Below are 18,278 nucleotides of genomic sequence, written 5' to 3'. Positions count from 1 at the left end.
GGGAAACATCTTGTGCTATAGAAGAAGTACCCTGTTGAATTTGTAGCTTTAGATCAATTACTAGTGATCGTTTTGCATCTGTTGGTAGGAATCAATGCTTGGTTATACAATAGTGTAAGTCAAGATAGTGAAGGTAACAGGCCAAGTGATACACTTGGCCTGCTTTTGGGATGCATTTATGAGAGCAAAACACAAAAATTCAACATAAGCAAAGACAGAAACTGGCAGATGGATCTGTTTGGTGATCTGAATTCAGTAAAATGTTACTCTTCAGTTGTAGTTTATCTGTTCAAAACTTGTCACTTTACCAACACAAACTGTAATTGGCCCTTTACGCAAACTCTGAAGCCAATTTGGACTGTGCATAGTAACTACAACAATGCCAGTGTCTGCAAAATGTAAAAGGTATGTGTATCAGTGTACATGTATATTGAAAAGTCACGGTTTTAGATTTTTAGAATGGTGAAATAATACTAAGGTCACTTTTGAAAAACACATTTGCAGTATTTTTTGTTTACAGGAAAGTTTCACCAAGTTGCTCAGATATCTATGCAAAAATAAAGGAACCCTCCAAGGCATGAAAGACAAGTCAATTATCTGCAGTATTTTCTTTTCCATACACCACTCCTTTTTCTAATGCACATCATCCTGGTTATTCAAAGCTAAATTAAAAAGAAACAAACCCAAACATAGCCTGTCAGAATTTTTGCCAGTAAACTCTACCACTCTGGTGGCAAATATAAAAGTGCAGAACATCTGGACCACATGGCTGCCCAAACACCGCTAACAATGGTACATCTGTCCAGGCTGCCTTGAGTTCTCTGGAACAGGTTTTAAATTCGTTCTACAATATAAACGTAGGCATAACCTATTAATATAAACCATCTTAGAACTTAAATCTTCATGTACAAAAATGACTAAGAATATCTAATAATAACTAGTGCAGTGCGTCAGTGTTTTTGTTGTTGTTGTTTTTTTTTTTTTTTTTCATTTTCATTTAGAGTAACTAGGTATTATACGAAACTAGTTGCCGTACTCTGGTTGGTAAAAGAGATGCTGTGTGAGCTAACAGTAAAGGCAGCCTTTTTCACACCAACCACCTATTTACTGTTTAAAAGCCTTCAATAGAAAGCAAGCTCTGGGATCATTCCATTTCTGTTCATTAATAGACAATTAATATCACCCTCCTACATACTGGGTTCCGATTTGAGGACCTGGCCCAAGTTGCTAACGCCTGGCTTCCAGTGAATTCTGGGCCACTCAGAGCAATAAGCACTTGCTTGCAGTCTATAGTTTCCATCATATGGACTGACTAGCTTCCCTTGGTAAAGACAAGGCTAGGATATTAGGTAAAGCACAATGTTTTACAATAAAGTGGAGCTTCACTGGTCAGCGCAGGAAATAAGCACTGGAGCCTGAGACATTTCATTTGGCTGTCCGTCATGTGGGAGAGGTGTGGCCCTCTGACTTCTGCAAAAGAAGAAAAGAAAAGCCACCCATCATTATATGGAGCATGGGAGGTGCTTTTATCAGACCAGAACGGACGGAAAGCGGCATGTGATTCGGTTTAACATCTGACATCACAGCACCGTAACTCCCTGCTGCTACAGATGCCCATGTACTGCTGTTACACGCTCCTTTTAGAGGTATTCCTGCAACTGGAACACACTATCCTAAGGACAACCTGCAACACAATGCAAAGTCAGGGAGAACCAAGACATGACGGTATTCGACTACACAAAACAAAACGCACGGCTGAAGAGTAAATTAAGAGCGCACAAGTACTGTTACTCATTTTGTAAGAGAGTGGCTTCAGCCCTGAGAAGCCGAGTGGCCAGCTCGTGTGGCAAGAGAAGGTAAATGCACAGAGACATCTATCATGTTAATGCGAGTCAATAGCCAGCTTTTAAGCAGTATGGAAATATACTCATCAGCAGAGTTGCGCATTGGGATTACTCCAAGTTTCATGACTTAACACTTCATTAGCCCAGCACAACACCTCTTTCATTACTACAGCAGTGTTAATTTACAAATGATCCCCTGGCAGAGGGTATCATAAAAATAAAATGCGCCAGAATTATGTGCTGGAAATCAACATCAATCATCATAGCAGATGGACTTGGGAGAGCTCCTTTGCAGCTTGCCTTTTAAAGTATGTGCACAAAGCACGTCACTGCCTGTTATCTAATCTCACAAGTCAGGTTCTATTTTTGTTACAGTATGTGTCATTTGCAGCAATGAAAACCTGGTGCCCAATTCTTATATATGCAAGGGCCACTTTACCTCCTCTGGCACAGCTAAGACCCCATCAGAAACGGAGGCACCAACATGCTTTGCACAACTAGAGTGCAAGGCAGTGGCCTTGGCACAAAATGCAGCTCAGGTTCACAGCGCTTTACCGGGGCATGCACAAGGTAAATAAAGCTATACAGAAGGCTTCAAATGAAAAACATGCTGCCACTTCCAGATAAGCTCTAATTACAGTTAAAAAGCAGTTTGGCTTCCATGGCCCAAGGGTCTGTGAAATTTTTTAATAATTAAATTCAGACACTGAAGAAACACATCAAGCAAACCTCTAATGCTGTTGTTCTCACTTCCGGCTATTTGCAAATAAAGAAGTGAGTTGCAAAAGATAACAGTCAACAGAGTAGAAAATAGAGAAGCATCTAGCCCATCACATTTAGGTTTCTGTTTTGACTTCCATTTGCCAAGTCTGCGAGAGACATGGCTGTGTTTCTACAGGGAAGGAGTCCTCCCCTGTTGTCGTTTTGCCCCCGGCGGGGTTTACAAGCTGGAATTTGCAACAGTTGCTGGACATTTGTTGGTTTGGTGTTTTCAGGCTTCATGGAAGGTGCTGCACTTGCTCTAGCTGCATGATGAGATGACAAAAGGTGGGAGTAGGAAAGAAAGACCCAAACAGAAGGCTATGTAAAATGTTAGCTTGCTTCAACAGGGAAGAGGACAAGAACTCTTAGAGGAACAAAGACGGAAAAACCACAGCAAAGCGAATCCTGTTGCTCTTGTGCAATTCTGGTCAGTGTTAATGGAAATCAATGAAACCACAAGAGCGTGAGTGAGAGCAGAGCTTAGCACAGCACTTCCCCAAGCCTCACTTCGTGGCTTTTGACCACAGAAGATGACAGAAATGAGTTCAAACTTTTGCTGTCTTGATAGCAGACACTTTGTTTTACAATGCTGGGAGGAAAGACCAGGCTGACTGCAGTATGAAAACACCTCTCACCCAAAACAACGTTGCTTAAGCAAGACAACAGCTTCTGCAGAGAGGAGCTGGCAGGCTGGATTCAGCTGGCTTTGTTTCTTCTAGGGCCCCTGAGCTTCTTAAGAAGCCCTTCAATGTTTCATGTGCAGCCTGAACACACAGGACTGGGTCGGCTGATCGGGGCCATGAAATCAACTGTAAACTGAGGTTGTGAATGGTTTCATCAACCATTGTCTTGTGGAGTTTTTTAGGCAGACAGCAACCTGTCAAATGCCATTTGCAGAGGCTGTGACGGTTTCAAACTGGCCCAGCACTTTCTCACTGACTTTCCACTGCAGGAAAGGATGGGGTTTCATCTCCAATAAGTTGCAGCATCAAAGAACAACACTGGAGAACACAAAGAACAACTCCTCCACAGAGGACTTGCTGTCATTGGTTTCCTCCCATCACAAGTCTAGCATGCAGGATCTGACCATGCTGAACTGATCCAACAGCCCTATGTAACCTGTGCATTCTCCACCTTATCTGTGTGGATGGTCTACTCCGTAACTGAGAGGACCAACCCAAACTAACAAGGCTTTCCGTCACCTAAAGCTGTTCTGCCCTATTGTCGTTCTGCAGGTGCTTTGCCTCCTACACAGCACAGCACAAGAGTAAAAATAACAAGTGAGCTTCCTTCAGCCATGTTCAGCATAAAAACTTCAGTTGAAGTTCTCTTCACAGTCTTAGGCCACTGCAAAATGCAAATCAGCATGCAATAGCTATTTAAATCTGCTATTATCTGACAAATGGCATGTGATAATTAGAAACCCTCAATCATTAGGATCTCAAGGAGCATATGAACCTGTTTATACACAAAAATTGGTAGATAAGCTTACCAGGGAGGATCATTTTACTGACTACTGAAATAGATTGCACTGCCATTTCGGTGAAGACTTAACACTACTAAGCAACTGGTATAGAACAGACATTCATAGAATGCCAAATTAAACAGTCTGAAATACACATGCTTTCTGAACAAGCTGGCAGCCACATACTATTCACTTAGGCCACAAGGGGAAAAGAAAACCATACCTGTGAACATTTTCCATGGCTGCTACTTCTGCCAGAGCAGCTAAGCTAAAAAATGCAGACACTGCTGGCATATCTGACGTAATACTATGATTTTCTTCTGTCTCTGCATTTCTGGAGCATTCACTGTTGCAATCTGTTTCTGCACTTGATGTTTTCTGAAGAGTACTTTGTGGCAGATCTTTTGGCTTATCCTCTGCAATAAAAGAAAATTAAGCCCTTAAATTCACAACAGCCCATCAATATACAGACTAGACTGGTGTTAACAGAATCTTCACCTTTAGGACTTTGATTTTGCAAGTGTAATCCGATTCATCCTGCAACCTCTTCCGACCCAAGCTATTGGCAGAAGCACAGTACTAAGGTTTATGAAGCAGTTTCCTGATCTTGCATTCAACTAAGTTTGATCTTTTAGGTCAGGCAAGAGAGCTTTTGTGTATGTTTTAGATACAGAAGTCCTGAAAGATTCTCTCAACTGCAGAGGACTCCTGCAAGCACTGTGGCATATTACAGATTCATTTTTACATCCTCTAACTAGGTGCAGTGTAATTTCTTTGCTGGACTAGAAACAAATTATGAAAGGTAACCATTTTCCATTTCTCTCTATATCAGCTCTCAGTTCTTAAGAGACAAATATCCAGGGAGACAAGAGAGATTTGGGCATTCAAATAAAAGAAGTTTGCCATTATAGACTCACTGATTTCCCAGTTGATTGACATCTGTATTTTAAAGAACAACATTTCTAAGCAGGCATGAAAACAAGCTAACTGAAAAATACTTCCCTGATAGGTTTCTTGTGCTCCCAAACCGTCTCCAAACATTCACTTTTAATAAAAGTCAAATTCCAATTTCCTTACCCAGTGTCCCTCCTGCTGGTGACACTCGACCATCTGCTGTTCGGACCAGGTGTGTGATCTTAGTTTTCCTCGCTTTCCTTTTCTGGCTGCCAACTAAAGGCTCATGCATCGTTGCTGGCTCTGGAGTGTTTAGGGCAGATATAGAAATTTTATTCTTCCAGGCAGACTCACTGGAATTCCTGTCTTCTGAGAGTATGGCTGAAAGAGCAAAAAATGCAGTTTTACATGTAGAATAATACAGCTACTAGCTATGCTCATTTACCATTTTGCATCTATCTGCATAAAGCCTTCCCTCACAGGTACTCAGAGCATGACCCATGGCGAGATATGATCCCAATGCTGCGGATGTTTGCAGAGGAATAGTAGCATTAGCTTTTAAAGATATCCTGGAAGGTTCAAATTTCTAATAATTGCAAAGAAAACTGTGAGACAGGCAGTAGCACTTCAGTGGGAGCAGGGTAGCAAACAGTCTGCATAAAACGCTCTGCAGCAGAATACGCCAGCAAGTAGCTAAGAGACGAAATGTATTTAAGGAACAATAATGGCCTTCACGTAAGCTTATCTTCACTCACAGATGGACCCAGAAGCAGAATTCAGGAATTCCTGACTAACCCTCAGTCTTCCCACTACAGTCGCTCTACGTCGTCTTCTCTAAGCAGAGGGAAATACTGCCTTTACAAAAAAATAAACAAACCTTAAAAAACACCCAAAAGGCAACAAATACAAAAGCAGAGCTGGATCACAGTTTAAGACAGGATTGCTAAAAAAAAGGAAAGCAAGCACAGGATAAAATACCATGATGGAAATGCTGCCTACATAAAGTCAGAAGTGAGAAAGGAACAGTCTGGATCTTTCTCAACCGCACCAGTGTTGGCATATTGAAGTATCCTTCTGCCCTGAATTGGAACATGATCGCGAACTTTCACCTGACTTAACAGTCACTTTAATCTCGTTCATGAAGAAATTAGTCAGACAGCAATCACAAAATGTATTTGAGCTTCCAAAGTCTGAGATCAGTGCATAGCTGTCAATCATTTGTAATTTCCACTGACTTAGTAAACCATATAGCTGATACCCATAGGGTACCACTAGCCCCTAAATACAATCTGTGACATCTTTTTTCCTCCTGTAACAGAAGTATTACGAGGACTATCCCATCTGTGATCACCATAAGCTAGTGTTAGACTGTAAGTAGCAAAGGGAATGCCCAAGTAATTTCTTACAGATGCCTGTCTAATCTGTTTTGAAACTGGGAGCACCCATAGAGTCTGCACCAAGTCCTTGGGGTACTTTTTCCCAGTGCATGCAATCCTGAATGATTACATATCCTTTCCTAATGCCTGCACCTCATCTCCCCTGCTACCTTTTCAATTCATTATCTTCTTTACTACCCATCAGGTTATACCCCATCTCTTTATACCAGTCCTTTATTTATTTCACAGCTATTACTGTGTCTACAGTTAGCTTTCTCTTTCCCATCATTTCTTTCAATCTTTCTTCCTGTTTTAAAGATGTGTTTAAATCCCATTTATTCACTTTCTGGGTGGTAGGACCAGCAAAAATCACATGCACAGAACTCAAGCTAGAGCGCAAACCACTGCTCTTTCAGAAGGGCTAAGCACTGAACAAGACCAACCTCCTACACTGAGACTGGTTGTGTCACACAGGAGCACCCAACCCCACAAATCATGCACAATAGCCAAGCAGTCTGCATGGACCTTGCCCTTTTTCATTTTACTGTGTATTTACTATTTATTTATTATATGTTTTGTGGATTTAATGAGCTTCCTATTCAAAGATATGGCTAACATAACCTCTATCTTTTGCTAGGTTCTTTGACTGTTAACTGTGCGACAATGTGGACTGTGTGAAGTGAATAGCTGTAACGCATTTTATCTTGTTAGCTGTTGCCCTTTGCTCTTTTGTTTTAAGTGGGAAAGGACCTTTTAACGTTTTATGGTGTAAGAATATAATCAGATCTAGTACATATGTGTAAAAACATCTGGAAATGTTCCAAACGTTAATTTATGTTCTTAAATCACCTTCGTATCTTGTATTGTAAAATATTTTTGAACTTGTACACACTCTTTATTTTGAAAAAAGCACACAGCTTCAATTAGCTTTTCTCAGTGTTTAGCTACAGCTGCTAACCTTTCCATAGCAGAGCTATACTGTGAAACTTATTTTTCCTAAAAAGTGCAAGAGAAGTCACAGGAAAAGATCTGCTCTGTAGCAGTCCAGTTAAGTAGAAGCACCAATGACTGCAAATGTGACTTTCAAGTAACTCTACTGGGCTAATAGTGAGATGTTCAGATAAGCTGACTGCACTGAGACCAAAATCTCAATTGGAATATAAAATCAAATGGGCAGCTTTCTCCCTAGATTTCTTGATTTCTTATTTCGGAATTCATAAGCGTTGATTATGTATTACTGTAATGGTTTGGTTGTAGTTCAACACAATTTGTTATTTCTGATTCAGGGATTTGCTCTAATTAGATAGGACTTTGACAGTGCTGTTTAATTCTAGTTTGATTGAGTTTATAATGGCTTTAATCTTAGTAATACAAGTAAGTTTTTTTTATATTTAATAAAAATATTAAGACGTGATTTCAAACAATAAACAACATACAATGGAGAGAAGCCTGATTTGGTATGTTTTTAATTAACGTGTTGTATATTAAGGCCATGTCAGGTCTCTGGAAATTAATGTGATTGGTCAATACAGCAGACTGCTCCCTTCTACATTTGTTTTCTTTCTCATATTGTATGCATCAAAACGCTCAAGAAATTAAAGATTAAGACATTATCTTGGAAGAAAAATAAAAAGAGGCGATAGTATTAAAGACACAAAACTAAGAAAATGTGCAACAGATTAGTTGCAGGACTATACCATGTTGGTGTGTTTGACTAAGAAATATCAGAAAGTGGTTGACAAACTCAGGATGCAGCAGCATATTCCCTCTCTGTGTTTTCAAGTTTCTGAATCCTTAAAATGAGACTGGAGAGTCCTCTGTTTTGTTTCCCCCTCTAGCTCCCAAGTAAGGTCTTTATCACTTCATCATAACTCCTGCTGCCATACAGCTTTGAAGGAAGGAAGAATTAAGGGTGAACAGTGAAGGAGTATTTTTTAATGGGGGTGTTGAAGGGAAGAGTGGCTTCTTTCTTCTCTAGCAGTCTTAGTGTACATCGGGATGAGAAATCATTTCACTGACTTCTTTATGGATTATCATTCAAGCAGACACAAAACCTAACTTGGAGGAAATCATACAAAAGCTTCACTCACAAGACGCTTTGCACTGATCTCCAGAGATCAGTCCATCCAGAGAAAGAAGTCCATACTTCAACAATCGTATAGCTCGGCTAGGTTCTAATAGCAGGCGTCTTCATCCTGCACCTCCTCCAAGAGGAACTGCACCCCATTGCTTCCACTGACAAAGGTATATCCACATGGATGCTCCAAACCAGGACTTACTTTTGCTGTGCAGAAAGGAAAGGGCTAAACAAATTTAATGCCCTGTATTTGTCTTTAATAATTTACTTAGCCCATTTCATATCCCTTCTGTTTCCATACTGTCCTGTGTTCAAAAGCTGTCCCATGTAGAGCTCAGCTAATTTTCAGAAGAATTCTGTAGAAATGAAATGAGGTTCTGCAGCTACTGTGCAGTCCTGCAAACAGGTATTTACATGTTTAGCTTTCCACATGACGGTAGCACACGCAGAACTAGGGGGCTATTTCTGCAAGCAGAGTTGAGTGCATGATATGAAGTTGTGGGCCTTTTGGCATGCTTACACCAGTCACAAATGGTTTTGAGAGAAAAACATCTAGCTCTAGATTTGTTAAAAGTTAGCATGGACAGTTCACCCCACTCTGCAGGCCTGCAGAGCACATGTAGTCTTATCTCCCCCATCTACAATGCAAGAAGGAACCAAGCATAGAGCACAAGATGCACAAGTCTGACATGAGAAACTGGCTTAGCTGTAACTCAAGTCTTAAACTTGAGGGAAAAAAAACAACAAAGAGAAGAAGCGAGGATCTAAAAGACCTGACTCACTGCTCTGGTATTGCTCATTTATTTTAATTACCAGTATTCGTGTAAAGCGTAAAGCTTGTGGCTGGAGATTGGAACGTTCTTGCTAACCATGATTTTAAGGCTGCAGCGTATAGTATGCAATTAGAGCAAAGCCAGCCAAGGTGCTCTCAGGAACAGCTGTAATGTGCATTCCATAGGGTCTTTATCTATTCTGTGCTGAACAAGGATGGGGTAAGACAGAACTCCCTTTGGGAAACACCCAAATCACAGAGGCAGGTGTATATTGAAAATGCTGAATTTGCTACTGGTGTCACTCAAGACTGAACAGGTATCATCTGCTTTTGTGAACAAGAAAAATTGAAGTCAGTTGGACTGACTCAGCACACCACAGAAGAGGACAAGCATTTCAGACTGAACTTCAGCTAGACACAAGATATTTAAAACCATTTCTTCAGCAATGCCCATTACCAGAGAGAGTTGCAGGAGTTTAACCACATCTAGTGGAGAATGAATGCTCTGTAGGTCCAAGCATGCTGGTATCGAGAAGGAAAGGTGGGCTGTAATGGTTTAATGGTCTTTATTAAGTTAAAAAGAAGAAGCCTAGCAACGCAGAGCAAAGCTTCATGTAGCATGCTCTTTACCAGTGCCTGGGGAACCACATCACCAAGGAAGTGACACCAAGCAGACTGTGACCTACACCGTGGTGGAAATTCCAGCTCTTCTGACAATGGGATGCTGCTGCAATACTGCTCGTGGGGTCAAGCAGCACACAGAACTGCAGCAAAGGCTGGGCACTAACCAGCACAGTGCCACCAGCTGACAAGGCAGCGGATGGTCAAGCCAGATGTACGGAACAGCTGCCCGGATGGGAAGCTCCGCTGCATTGAGCCTATGCTGACCCAACCATCGTCCAGCCTGGATGGATGCCAAAGGCACAGTAGCACAGAGCTGCTGACTCCCTCTGGGCTGCAGGCCCCACACAACAGGGCTTTCTCAGCAGAAGGCAAAAAAAGGTCATTCCGCTAATTTGCTGCACTTTCTGTTCTTGGTCAAACACATGTGCTAAGGCTGTACAGGCTGATGTATGTGTGGGAGAGCTGGTGGGTGATCGGTAGCAGGCAGTTAGCTCTACCAGCCACAGAGGCCTGGGCTCCTTCACACACCAGCCACTGTTAAGGCTGGTGTGTATGTCCACGTGGTGCAAAGGCCAACACTGTATTTGGTTGTTACACAAACCATGCAAGAGCTCTCAGCACAGCTCACTAAAACGTACCTGCAAGGAGTCAACAGTTGTGACTTAGCCCTTGTTACTTAAAGTATTGCTTCCCCTCAGAAAGCCTTGACTGTGGAAGAAAATAAATCTCAGCTGAGTGGTGTTCAAATCCCCCAAACAGGGATGGGTCCAGCTGTGCTTCTGTCAGCCTGCCTAAGGAAGTGACATCTCTTAACATATTCATCTGCATTACTATGTGCTCCCTGCTAGGAGGAGCAGGGATTGCGGCATGTCTGGTGGTATTTTCCTGGGCTGTATCTATCTCTATGAACACCTCCAAAGTCATAATACGGTGATTTGCACTGATGATGCTGTGTACGATGTGGTCACATGCAGCCAAAATTCACTCAGATACTCAAACCAGACAACATGATCCAATCACATCAAAATTTGCCTTTACTGCACTTTTCTTCATTCAAAACACAGATGCACACAGGCACACACACTTTTCAAGATGACAAAATGTGAATCCAGCATGACCTCTGCTGACAGCAACCCTTCCAAGTGTCTCCTCTTCAGCTGTAAGAATATTCAAGCTCCTTTCTCCAGCAAAATTAACTCCATAAAAACCAAAACCACACATTATAGACTTGGACTCACCACAGATATAGACTAATCACCAAAAGGAGCTGAAATTTTCATTTAGTGTTTGATTCACTAAGTTGTTGTATACTTGAATTGAAATGAAGATGCTGGGATTCCCAGCTTGAATGCTGCAGAATACGGGACAGTGGAGTCAAAGAGTTTAGAGCCTCGCTGCCTAGGAACTCATGGAAGGATGAAGTTACGTAGGCAGCACATGATGGCGAGGCTGTACGCCGCCTGCCAAGGCCATACCCACGCTGCACTTTGCTGATAATGCTTTGCTTTCAGTGTCACTATGTGGTACACTTAAGAGTAGCCCAGACCCCACATTTTTCCCCCTTTGTAACTCAGAGGAAATGCAGTTCCCCACCTATATATCTATATATCCACTGCCTTTCCTTGATGATTTCTATGTGGGCTGGGTAAGACTGCAAAGTTCCTCGTGTCTTTGCTTCAGTCTTGGGAGGAACTTGCACGCTGGCCCTACTCCAGCAAATGCACAGACACATCTTTAATATTTAGACATGATGACATTATTCACATGCTTAACTTCCAAGGACATGCCTCTGTGTGTGCTGGAATGAGGCCAGGGTACTCAACACTTGCCAGGCTTGAATCTTTGATCATAGTGCACACTTCACTTTAAAAGAAACCAGCCTGTTTTGATATAATCAAGTGGAGGTTTTGACATTTTGTTTGGCCACATTTTATATCTGCAGAGTTTAGTATATTTATATTTTTTACTCTATCATGCAGAAATGCTTTCTGTTTCTTTTCCCACAGGAGAATTTAAACACCCATTTTTCTTACTAATTTGTCTACATGGTCTATTAATAATTCAGGGACAAAAATCGGAATGGCACCCAATGAAAGCTATGTTAATGTATGATGCCTTTTTCACACCAGCATGGAAGCGAGATAGTTACTTCTTGTAAGCGACTCCCACAATATGCTTGTTGTACAAATACAATGAAACAAAGCAAGTAATTTCAAAATATTTGTGCCGTTGAATGCAGCAGAGCCGACAGAGCCTATGTGGGAAAATAGTGCATGTACACCACTAAAGACAGAAAACATGGCATCAGGAAAGTAAAGGAAAAGACACGGCTAAACCTTAGGAAAAGATATTAAGCATAAGGGTAGCTGGGGGAACTGGAGATGGGGATAGCCATTTTATTATCTTAGAGATGGATATGGATGGGGAAAAAAATGAAAGAAATTCATGGTCTTGCTTACTTAGGTAGCTCCAGAGAGGCTCTACTACACAGGGATGATGTGGAAGGGAACTCCACTGTGGAAAGGCTAAGGAACAACCTGGGCATGATTTGGATAGTGTAGGCAACATGACTACAAAAGAAAAAAACCCCAAGGACCCAGGGAAACAGGTTAAGCTATAATCCTGTACATAGTGTACACCTGAAAATGCCCCTCAGAGTTGTAGATACGCAGGACCACAATACTGTAACAAGAAAAAGACTTTGGAGGGCTACCAGCAGGACAGCGGGCAAAGCAAGTCCAGGACACAAGTTAAAAAAAAAAAATGTCAAAGTTATCTTCAATCTGAGGCAAACAGAAAGCTGGTTAAGATTTCTACAAAGGGAGGGCTGGTTTAGGTTAGTATTTCTGAGCTCTGGCACAGAAACAAACTCTTATATCCTGACCAGCTGCAGTCTGCAAAGTTCTAGGCAGAGGGAAATCAGAGGGAGAAGAGATAGGGACATAGCTAAATGCTCTGGCAAAGGGATAGATAATATAGTCTCTGATACAGAAGGAATGGAGCAACGAAAGGACTAGAGAACTATGAGCTGTGGAAGATAAGGAGTTCAGGGCCAACTGCAGAACTGCCCTTGCTTTGTCAGCTCTGCTGCACAGCATCTGGAGCAGGGAAACTGTAATTAAGGGACATGCCAATTAAAAACAAAACAGCATCATACTGGAATAAGGCAGTATGATCAACTGGAGCCAGCAGGTAATGGAATCAAGCAGACAGGGAAATAAGGGACCAAAGCAATCAAAGACTAGAGAGCTGAGTAGCCTCTGTCTAGAAGCATTTCCATGACACTGAATTGAGAGAGAAGGCGGCTGAAAACCTTAACTAAGTAATGCACCAGTACCTTTGTCCGGAACATTAAGCTTCTCCTTTCTGTGCTTACATTTGCTGACAATTTTGTGGAATAAGTTCTTTTTCTGAGACTGGAATGAACCTACAGACAACATTAACAATACATACTTTTAATCAGCAGTTTTAAAAAGAGTACAATAGTCACAGTATGTACTATACAACCTCCCCTTCCACTAATACAGGATTTCATTTCATGGGGAAGCACAAAACCAGACCTTCTGCCCAAAATGGACTTCGGAGGCTTTCAGCAGGCTGTACTTCAACCCATCAGCTCCCAACTGTTACGGGCATACAAAGCATTTTGGAGAATGATGACCTTAGGAAAGCTTAGCCATACGACAAAACAAGGGTTTTGCTTGCATGTTTATTTAAAGATATGCTCTCTTTTGGATGCATACTGGGTTTGGCTGGAATGGAGTAAACTTTCCTGACAGCATCCTGGATGGTGCTGTATTTTAGACCAGTGACCAAAACAGTGTTGGTAATACACCAATATTTTACTTACTGCCGGGCGGTGCTTACAGGGCATCAAGAGCTCCCTCTCTCTCACTGCCACCCCAGCGAGCAAGCTGAGGGTGCGCAAGAGGTTGGGACGGGACATAGTTGGGGCAGCTGACACACACTGATCAAGAGGTATTTCATACCATGTAACGTTATGCTAGGCAATAAAACTGGGGGGAGAGTTTTTCCCAAAGTAGTACCTGCCCAGAGACTGGCTGGGCATCAATTTCTTGGTGGCGAGTGCGGGCTTTTGCATCACTTTTTTCTCCCTTGCCCCCCCTTCACTTTCTAAACTGTCTTTATCTTGACCCATGGGTATCCTTCCCACCTGCAGCTGACTTGGAACAGCATTCTACCCACCACAAATACTGGCCTCCTCCACTCCTCCTCATCCTTAAAAGGAACCAGATACATGCACTGGCTACTGAGACACAACTGCAACCATGCAGTAACACACGCTCAAGGTTAAGTCTACATCATGTATCTGCAATTTGCCATCACTGACTCTCTATATGCAGGGAAAGAAGGAGAAAAGTGTGTAGCACATGGAAGAAGGATCTAGCCTTATGAGGGAAAGACCATTTACAGACACCAGGTTGTTTGAATAATATTGAAAATTACTGAAAGAAAGCTAAAATCCAGCCAGAAACAGGCATAAAAACCCTAAGATTTTTATACATGTTGGCTCTGTGGCTCACTGCTGCTTGTTTTTTACTACTGAAGAAATCAAGACTTAGGGAAAAGATTAATAATTTCCCAAAAATCTAGGAAGTCAAACAACAAACCAAGTAACATCCAAGCAAGACACCATCTTAGGCAACATAAGTTTGAATGAGAATAGCTTCACTAGAACTTGTATAAAAAAAATTATCAGAAAGTTCAATAGAAGAGGCCATATTCACTCAAACTGATTCAAGTATTGTTCTGCAAATTTTACAATAGCTTCCTAAGTATCAGAGTTGGATAAGCAGTCTATTGTCAGTGCAATAAAAATACAAAACAAGGAATAAAAAAGCTCAGGCAGGCTGAGGGAAAGCCTAAGTGAAAAACCTGAGCTTTTCTGAAGACTAAGGTTGAACACATCAACAGAGACAAGTCTTCCCACAACAGTTCCAGAAGGTGAGAGAGGCAGAGGTACATAACTAAATGATTCTTACAACTTTTTTTTTTAATTAGCAAAGTAGTGATTTTTGCAGGTGCTTGGAATAAGCAACATGTTACATAGTATCACAAGAAGTCTCCGTTTCTACAGCTCAACCTGCACCCTATAGACCATTTCAATCAGTATCATAATTGTCAGCCAGTCAGTAACTCTAAGCAGAATAACTAACGTGAAAAACTCACAAAAGGATGACAAGCATTGCATGAAGAAGGAAACCCATGTCTTTCATCTCTTTTCTACCATCCAAGGCACCTTTGTCATAAGCTTTTATCTGCAACATGTAGGGTACTCAAAAAAAAACCACAAAAACAACCAGGGTACATGTAGGGTACACACTTGCATGTAGAATTTTGTTCCCAAATGGAAAATCCAAGGACATTGACTTCAGTGGGGTCAAAAGAGAAGCTTCCTTTTCATAAGGAAAATTCCAATTTCCTACCCTTTTTGCTGTTATTTTGTGAGACAGTGCCCACTGACATTTGAATACCCTTTGGCCATGAATGCAGCAAAAGAGAAGATGGGCTAACAGCTAAGTCAGTCACCATGTCATATTCAGACCTGAGAATGTAACTTCTGACTCCATGAGAAACTTCACCCACGCTCCCTGCCTGAACCACTAGTGAACTAGAGATACGCTTACTGCCCTTGGTGAAAAGCCAAATTACAACTGCTCAACGCTTACACATGTAAGTTGTCTAGTAATTACTGAACAGACTACCTGGTGGTTCTTCAAAAATGGCCACATCCCATCCTGCCTTTAAATTAAGGCCAAAGCCAACGAACCGCCAAATACAGGATCTTTGCATGGCACATTCAGGTATGAAAAACACAGCCTTTATTTTAATAGAATGTAACTGAACTAGACCAATATGGAGAAGGCAAAATATAGTCTGGACTGGAGAGGACATCTGCATGTAGGAAAGGCTGAACAAGGGGGCATTCTTGAGATCATGCGCTGGTTTTGGCTGGGATAGAGTTAATGCCCCTTCCTTTTCAGGCTGTCACTAGCAGGTGCCCCAGGGGCACCCTCCAGGCACGATGCCCATGCAGGAGGTTACAGGATGGCTGGCTGGGCTACGCCTGCTCTCCGGGACTGCGAACAAACGCCACTTGTCAACGTTTGATCCAGAGAAAATCCATGACTGAAAAAAATAACTAACCCAAAAGGCTTGCTGCTAGGCACTGGACTGTGGATGTGATTTCCTATAGAAAGCGGAAAAAAACTTTTAATGTTCGTTTACTTGCTATTGTTATACAGCCATCTGGGTGTAAAGGAAGTCCTTTTATCCTGCTCATCGTTCTCTATTGGAAATAACACTACATGGCTCTTCCTTTCCCTGGCACTTCAGCGGTTGCCACAGGGTTTAGCCACCTGCTAATCCCAGGCTCATCCACTGCGCTCACTGAGGGCAGCAGGGATTTCCTCCTGGGAATACTTGCTACGGCCAGCGGCAGCTGCTCAGGGAAGCAGCAGGCAAGCAAATGAACCCACCATACATAACAAATGGCATTTCCTCCACATTTCCCCCTCTGCTCTCACAAAGGTCCCTATTTTAAAGGGTCTGATCAAATAGAAAACACTTCAACATGATTGTATGTGCAGAAATGCACATACAGATTTGTCTGTGCATTTCTGCACCTCTCAGGAGGAAGATGCTGTATTTTTAGGTCGTAATCTTTGGAACATTACAGCATGTGATCTCCAGGCATCTGAACGCTTTGAACTGAGCCAAAAAAAACCCCACCAAACCCCGAGCTAAGACCGAGAGGAATGCCACAAAGAAGCATCCACTTTAAGCTGATGCTTTATTTCTAGTCCTAGAGGCCACAGACAAAAAAATTTGTAGACAATCCCTTATCCAAATAAAAGCACACTATGCATTCCTCTCCTCGCCTTACCAAAATGAAAGCTTTCGTGATGTGCTTAGTGTGTAAGTGAGCATTTCTTCACAGCACACAGCAGAAATAATGACTATGCCTGTTGCTCATTTTTGCATACAAGCGGATTAGTGACTCACTGCAGACTGCTGACTTCTGTGTGGTGGGATGTTTTGGCACATATGCCATTGGAAAGAAGAAAAAAAAAAGAAATCAGTCACAGCTCCAGCAAATGTCGGAGCAGGCCATCTGCACAGATTCAGTATAGCTGTATTTTTCAGCCATTTTGTGACATTATTTTTGTATATGCACACTCCTAGTTCAAAATGCCTGAGGTAGAATTTGCCAAAGCATTATGGCTTGTTCAATCCTGCTCCCACCGAAGAAAGATCACCATTAATTTCTGTGGAAGCAGAATTTGGACAATTTGGAAAGCTTTGAGAAAAAACCTGCCTCTTATCTAAGAAAGTCAAAATTTCCCTTATACATGTGGATTTGAAACAGCTTTCACATTACAGGCTTATTCAGGTGTTTTTATATGAAAAGAAGTGGCTGAAGTGAGGACTGGACATGACAAGCACAATGAAAGGAGTCAGTGTACACTTATCCACTGATTTTCTGCTTAGGAGTAGAAAAACATCCTGACAATCCTGGCAGTTTGAGTTTGGTAGCAGATCAGGCCTCTTGTAGTTATAGGTTAACGACATTTGACAGAAAATCAATCTGGCACAGTTTACTCCAAAATAAAACATATTAAAGCATACAGCCCTAGTTATGGGGGGGTGAAACCACCCCCAAACCAGTAACAACAAAAAAATTTCTCCATTTTTATTCACCTAACATACCAGGGAAGTTTTAATGTGCAGCACTCCAACCTGTTTTCTGAATTTAGATGTATTTTAGTAGGCACTGATCTGTACACTGCAAAAATTAAGTACTTATCTGAGGACTGAGAATGCCTGGGAGGTTTACAATCCTGCACATGCTCATTCAGAAAAAGCAGGGAATGATTTTATAGATTGTTTACTAAACCTACCCCTACTGCTTATTAGCTGCTTTTTGGAAACATCAGAAGCCCCAACCACTAGTGGGCACCGTTTCTGCTGGACATCTCATCACCTTATAGACAGAGACAATCCAAGGAAGAGCAAAGCAGCAGAAACAACTCCGCATGACACTGTAATAATGGCAGGGCACAGCAGAACAAAATTAAGGTCTCCTGCAACCCAACACAGTCACACTCATAAGACTATATTGACCCTTCGTGGTTCACGCTCATCACATTGCAAGAATGTTACTTTTGTTTAATTCTGATGGTGTAAAAAACTATGACAATTCAATAAACCCAGAACCATTCCAAACCAACCTCTATCATTTTGCACACTACGCCATTTTCTTTTCCTGCAATACTTGCAGGAGCCTCGTATTGCAGACCTGCATGCTTAACACCTTTGGAGGTCAGTGTTTTCTAACAGTCTCTGGATTTGTCACGGTTCACAGGCAAGCCAACAGCATGACGAGGCTGAATGGCCTGTCAGTACACCACAAATTAAATTGAGGATTCAGCTTAATGAATGT

At 41.8% G+C, this 18,278-nt stretch overlaps 1 protein-coding gene across 1 annotated transcript in view; it reads right to left on the bottom strand.

The window, feature by feature from the left end:
• Nucleotides 1-973: 973 nt before the first annotated feature.
• The window catches only part of BBX (bobby sox homolog (Drosophila)), a 58,648-nt gene continuing 41,343 nt past the window's right edge, over nucleotides 974-18,278 (bottom strand). Inside the window, exons 11-14 of the mRNA XM_010287825.1 lie at nucleotides 13,152-13,241; nucleotides 5,149-5,346; nucleotides 4,295-4,487; nucleotides 974-1,470 (exon numbers count right to left, since the gene is read on the bottom strand). Coding sequence (XP_010286127.1) covers nucleotides 1,383-1,470; nucleotides 4,295-4,487; nucleotides 5,149-5,346; nucleotides 13,152-13,241 — 569 coding nt within the window. The 3' untranslated portion in view covers nucleotides 974-1,382. The remainder of the gene's footprint in view (nucleotides 1,471-4,294; nucleotides 4,488-5,148; nucleotides 5,347-13,151; nucleotides 13,242-18,278) is intronic.

This window comes from Phaethon lepturus, unplaced genomic scaffold (genome assembly GCF_000687285.1).
Source record: "Phaethon lepturus isolate BGI_N335 unplaced genomic scaffold, ASM68728v1 scaffold29915, whole genome shotgun sequence".
Classification (NCBI taxonomy): Eukaryota; Metazoa; Chordata; class Aves; order Phaethontiformes; family Phaethontidae; genus Phaethon; species Phaethon lepturus.
This window is presented reverse-complemented; position numbering and strand designations above follow the sequence as displayed.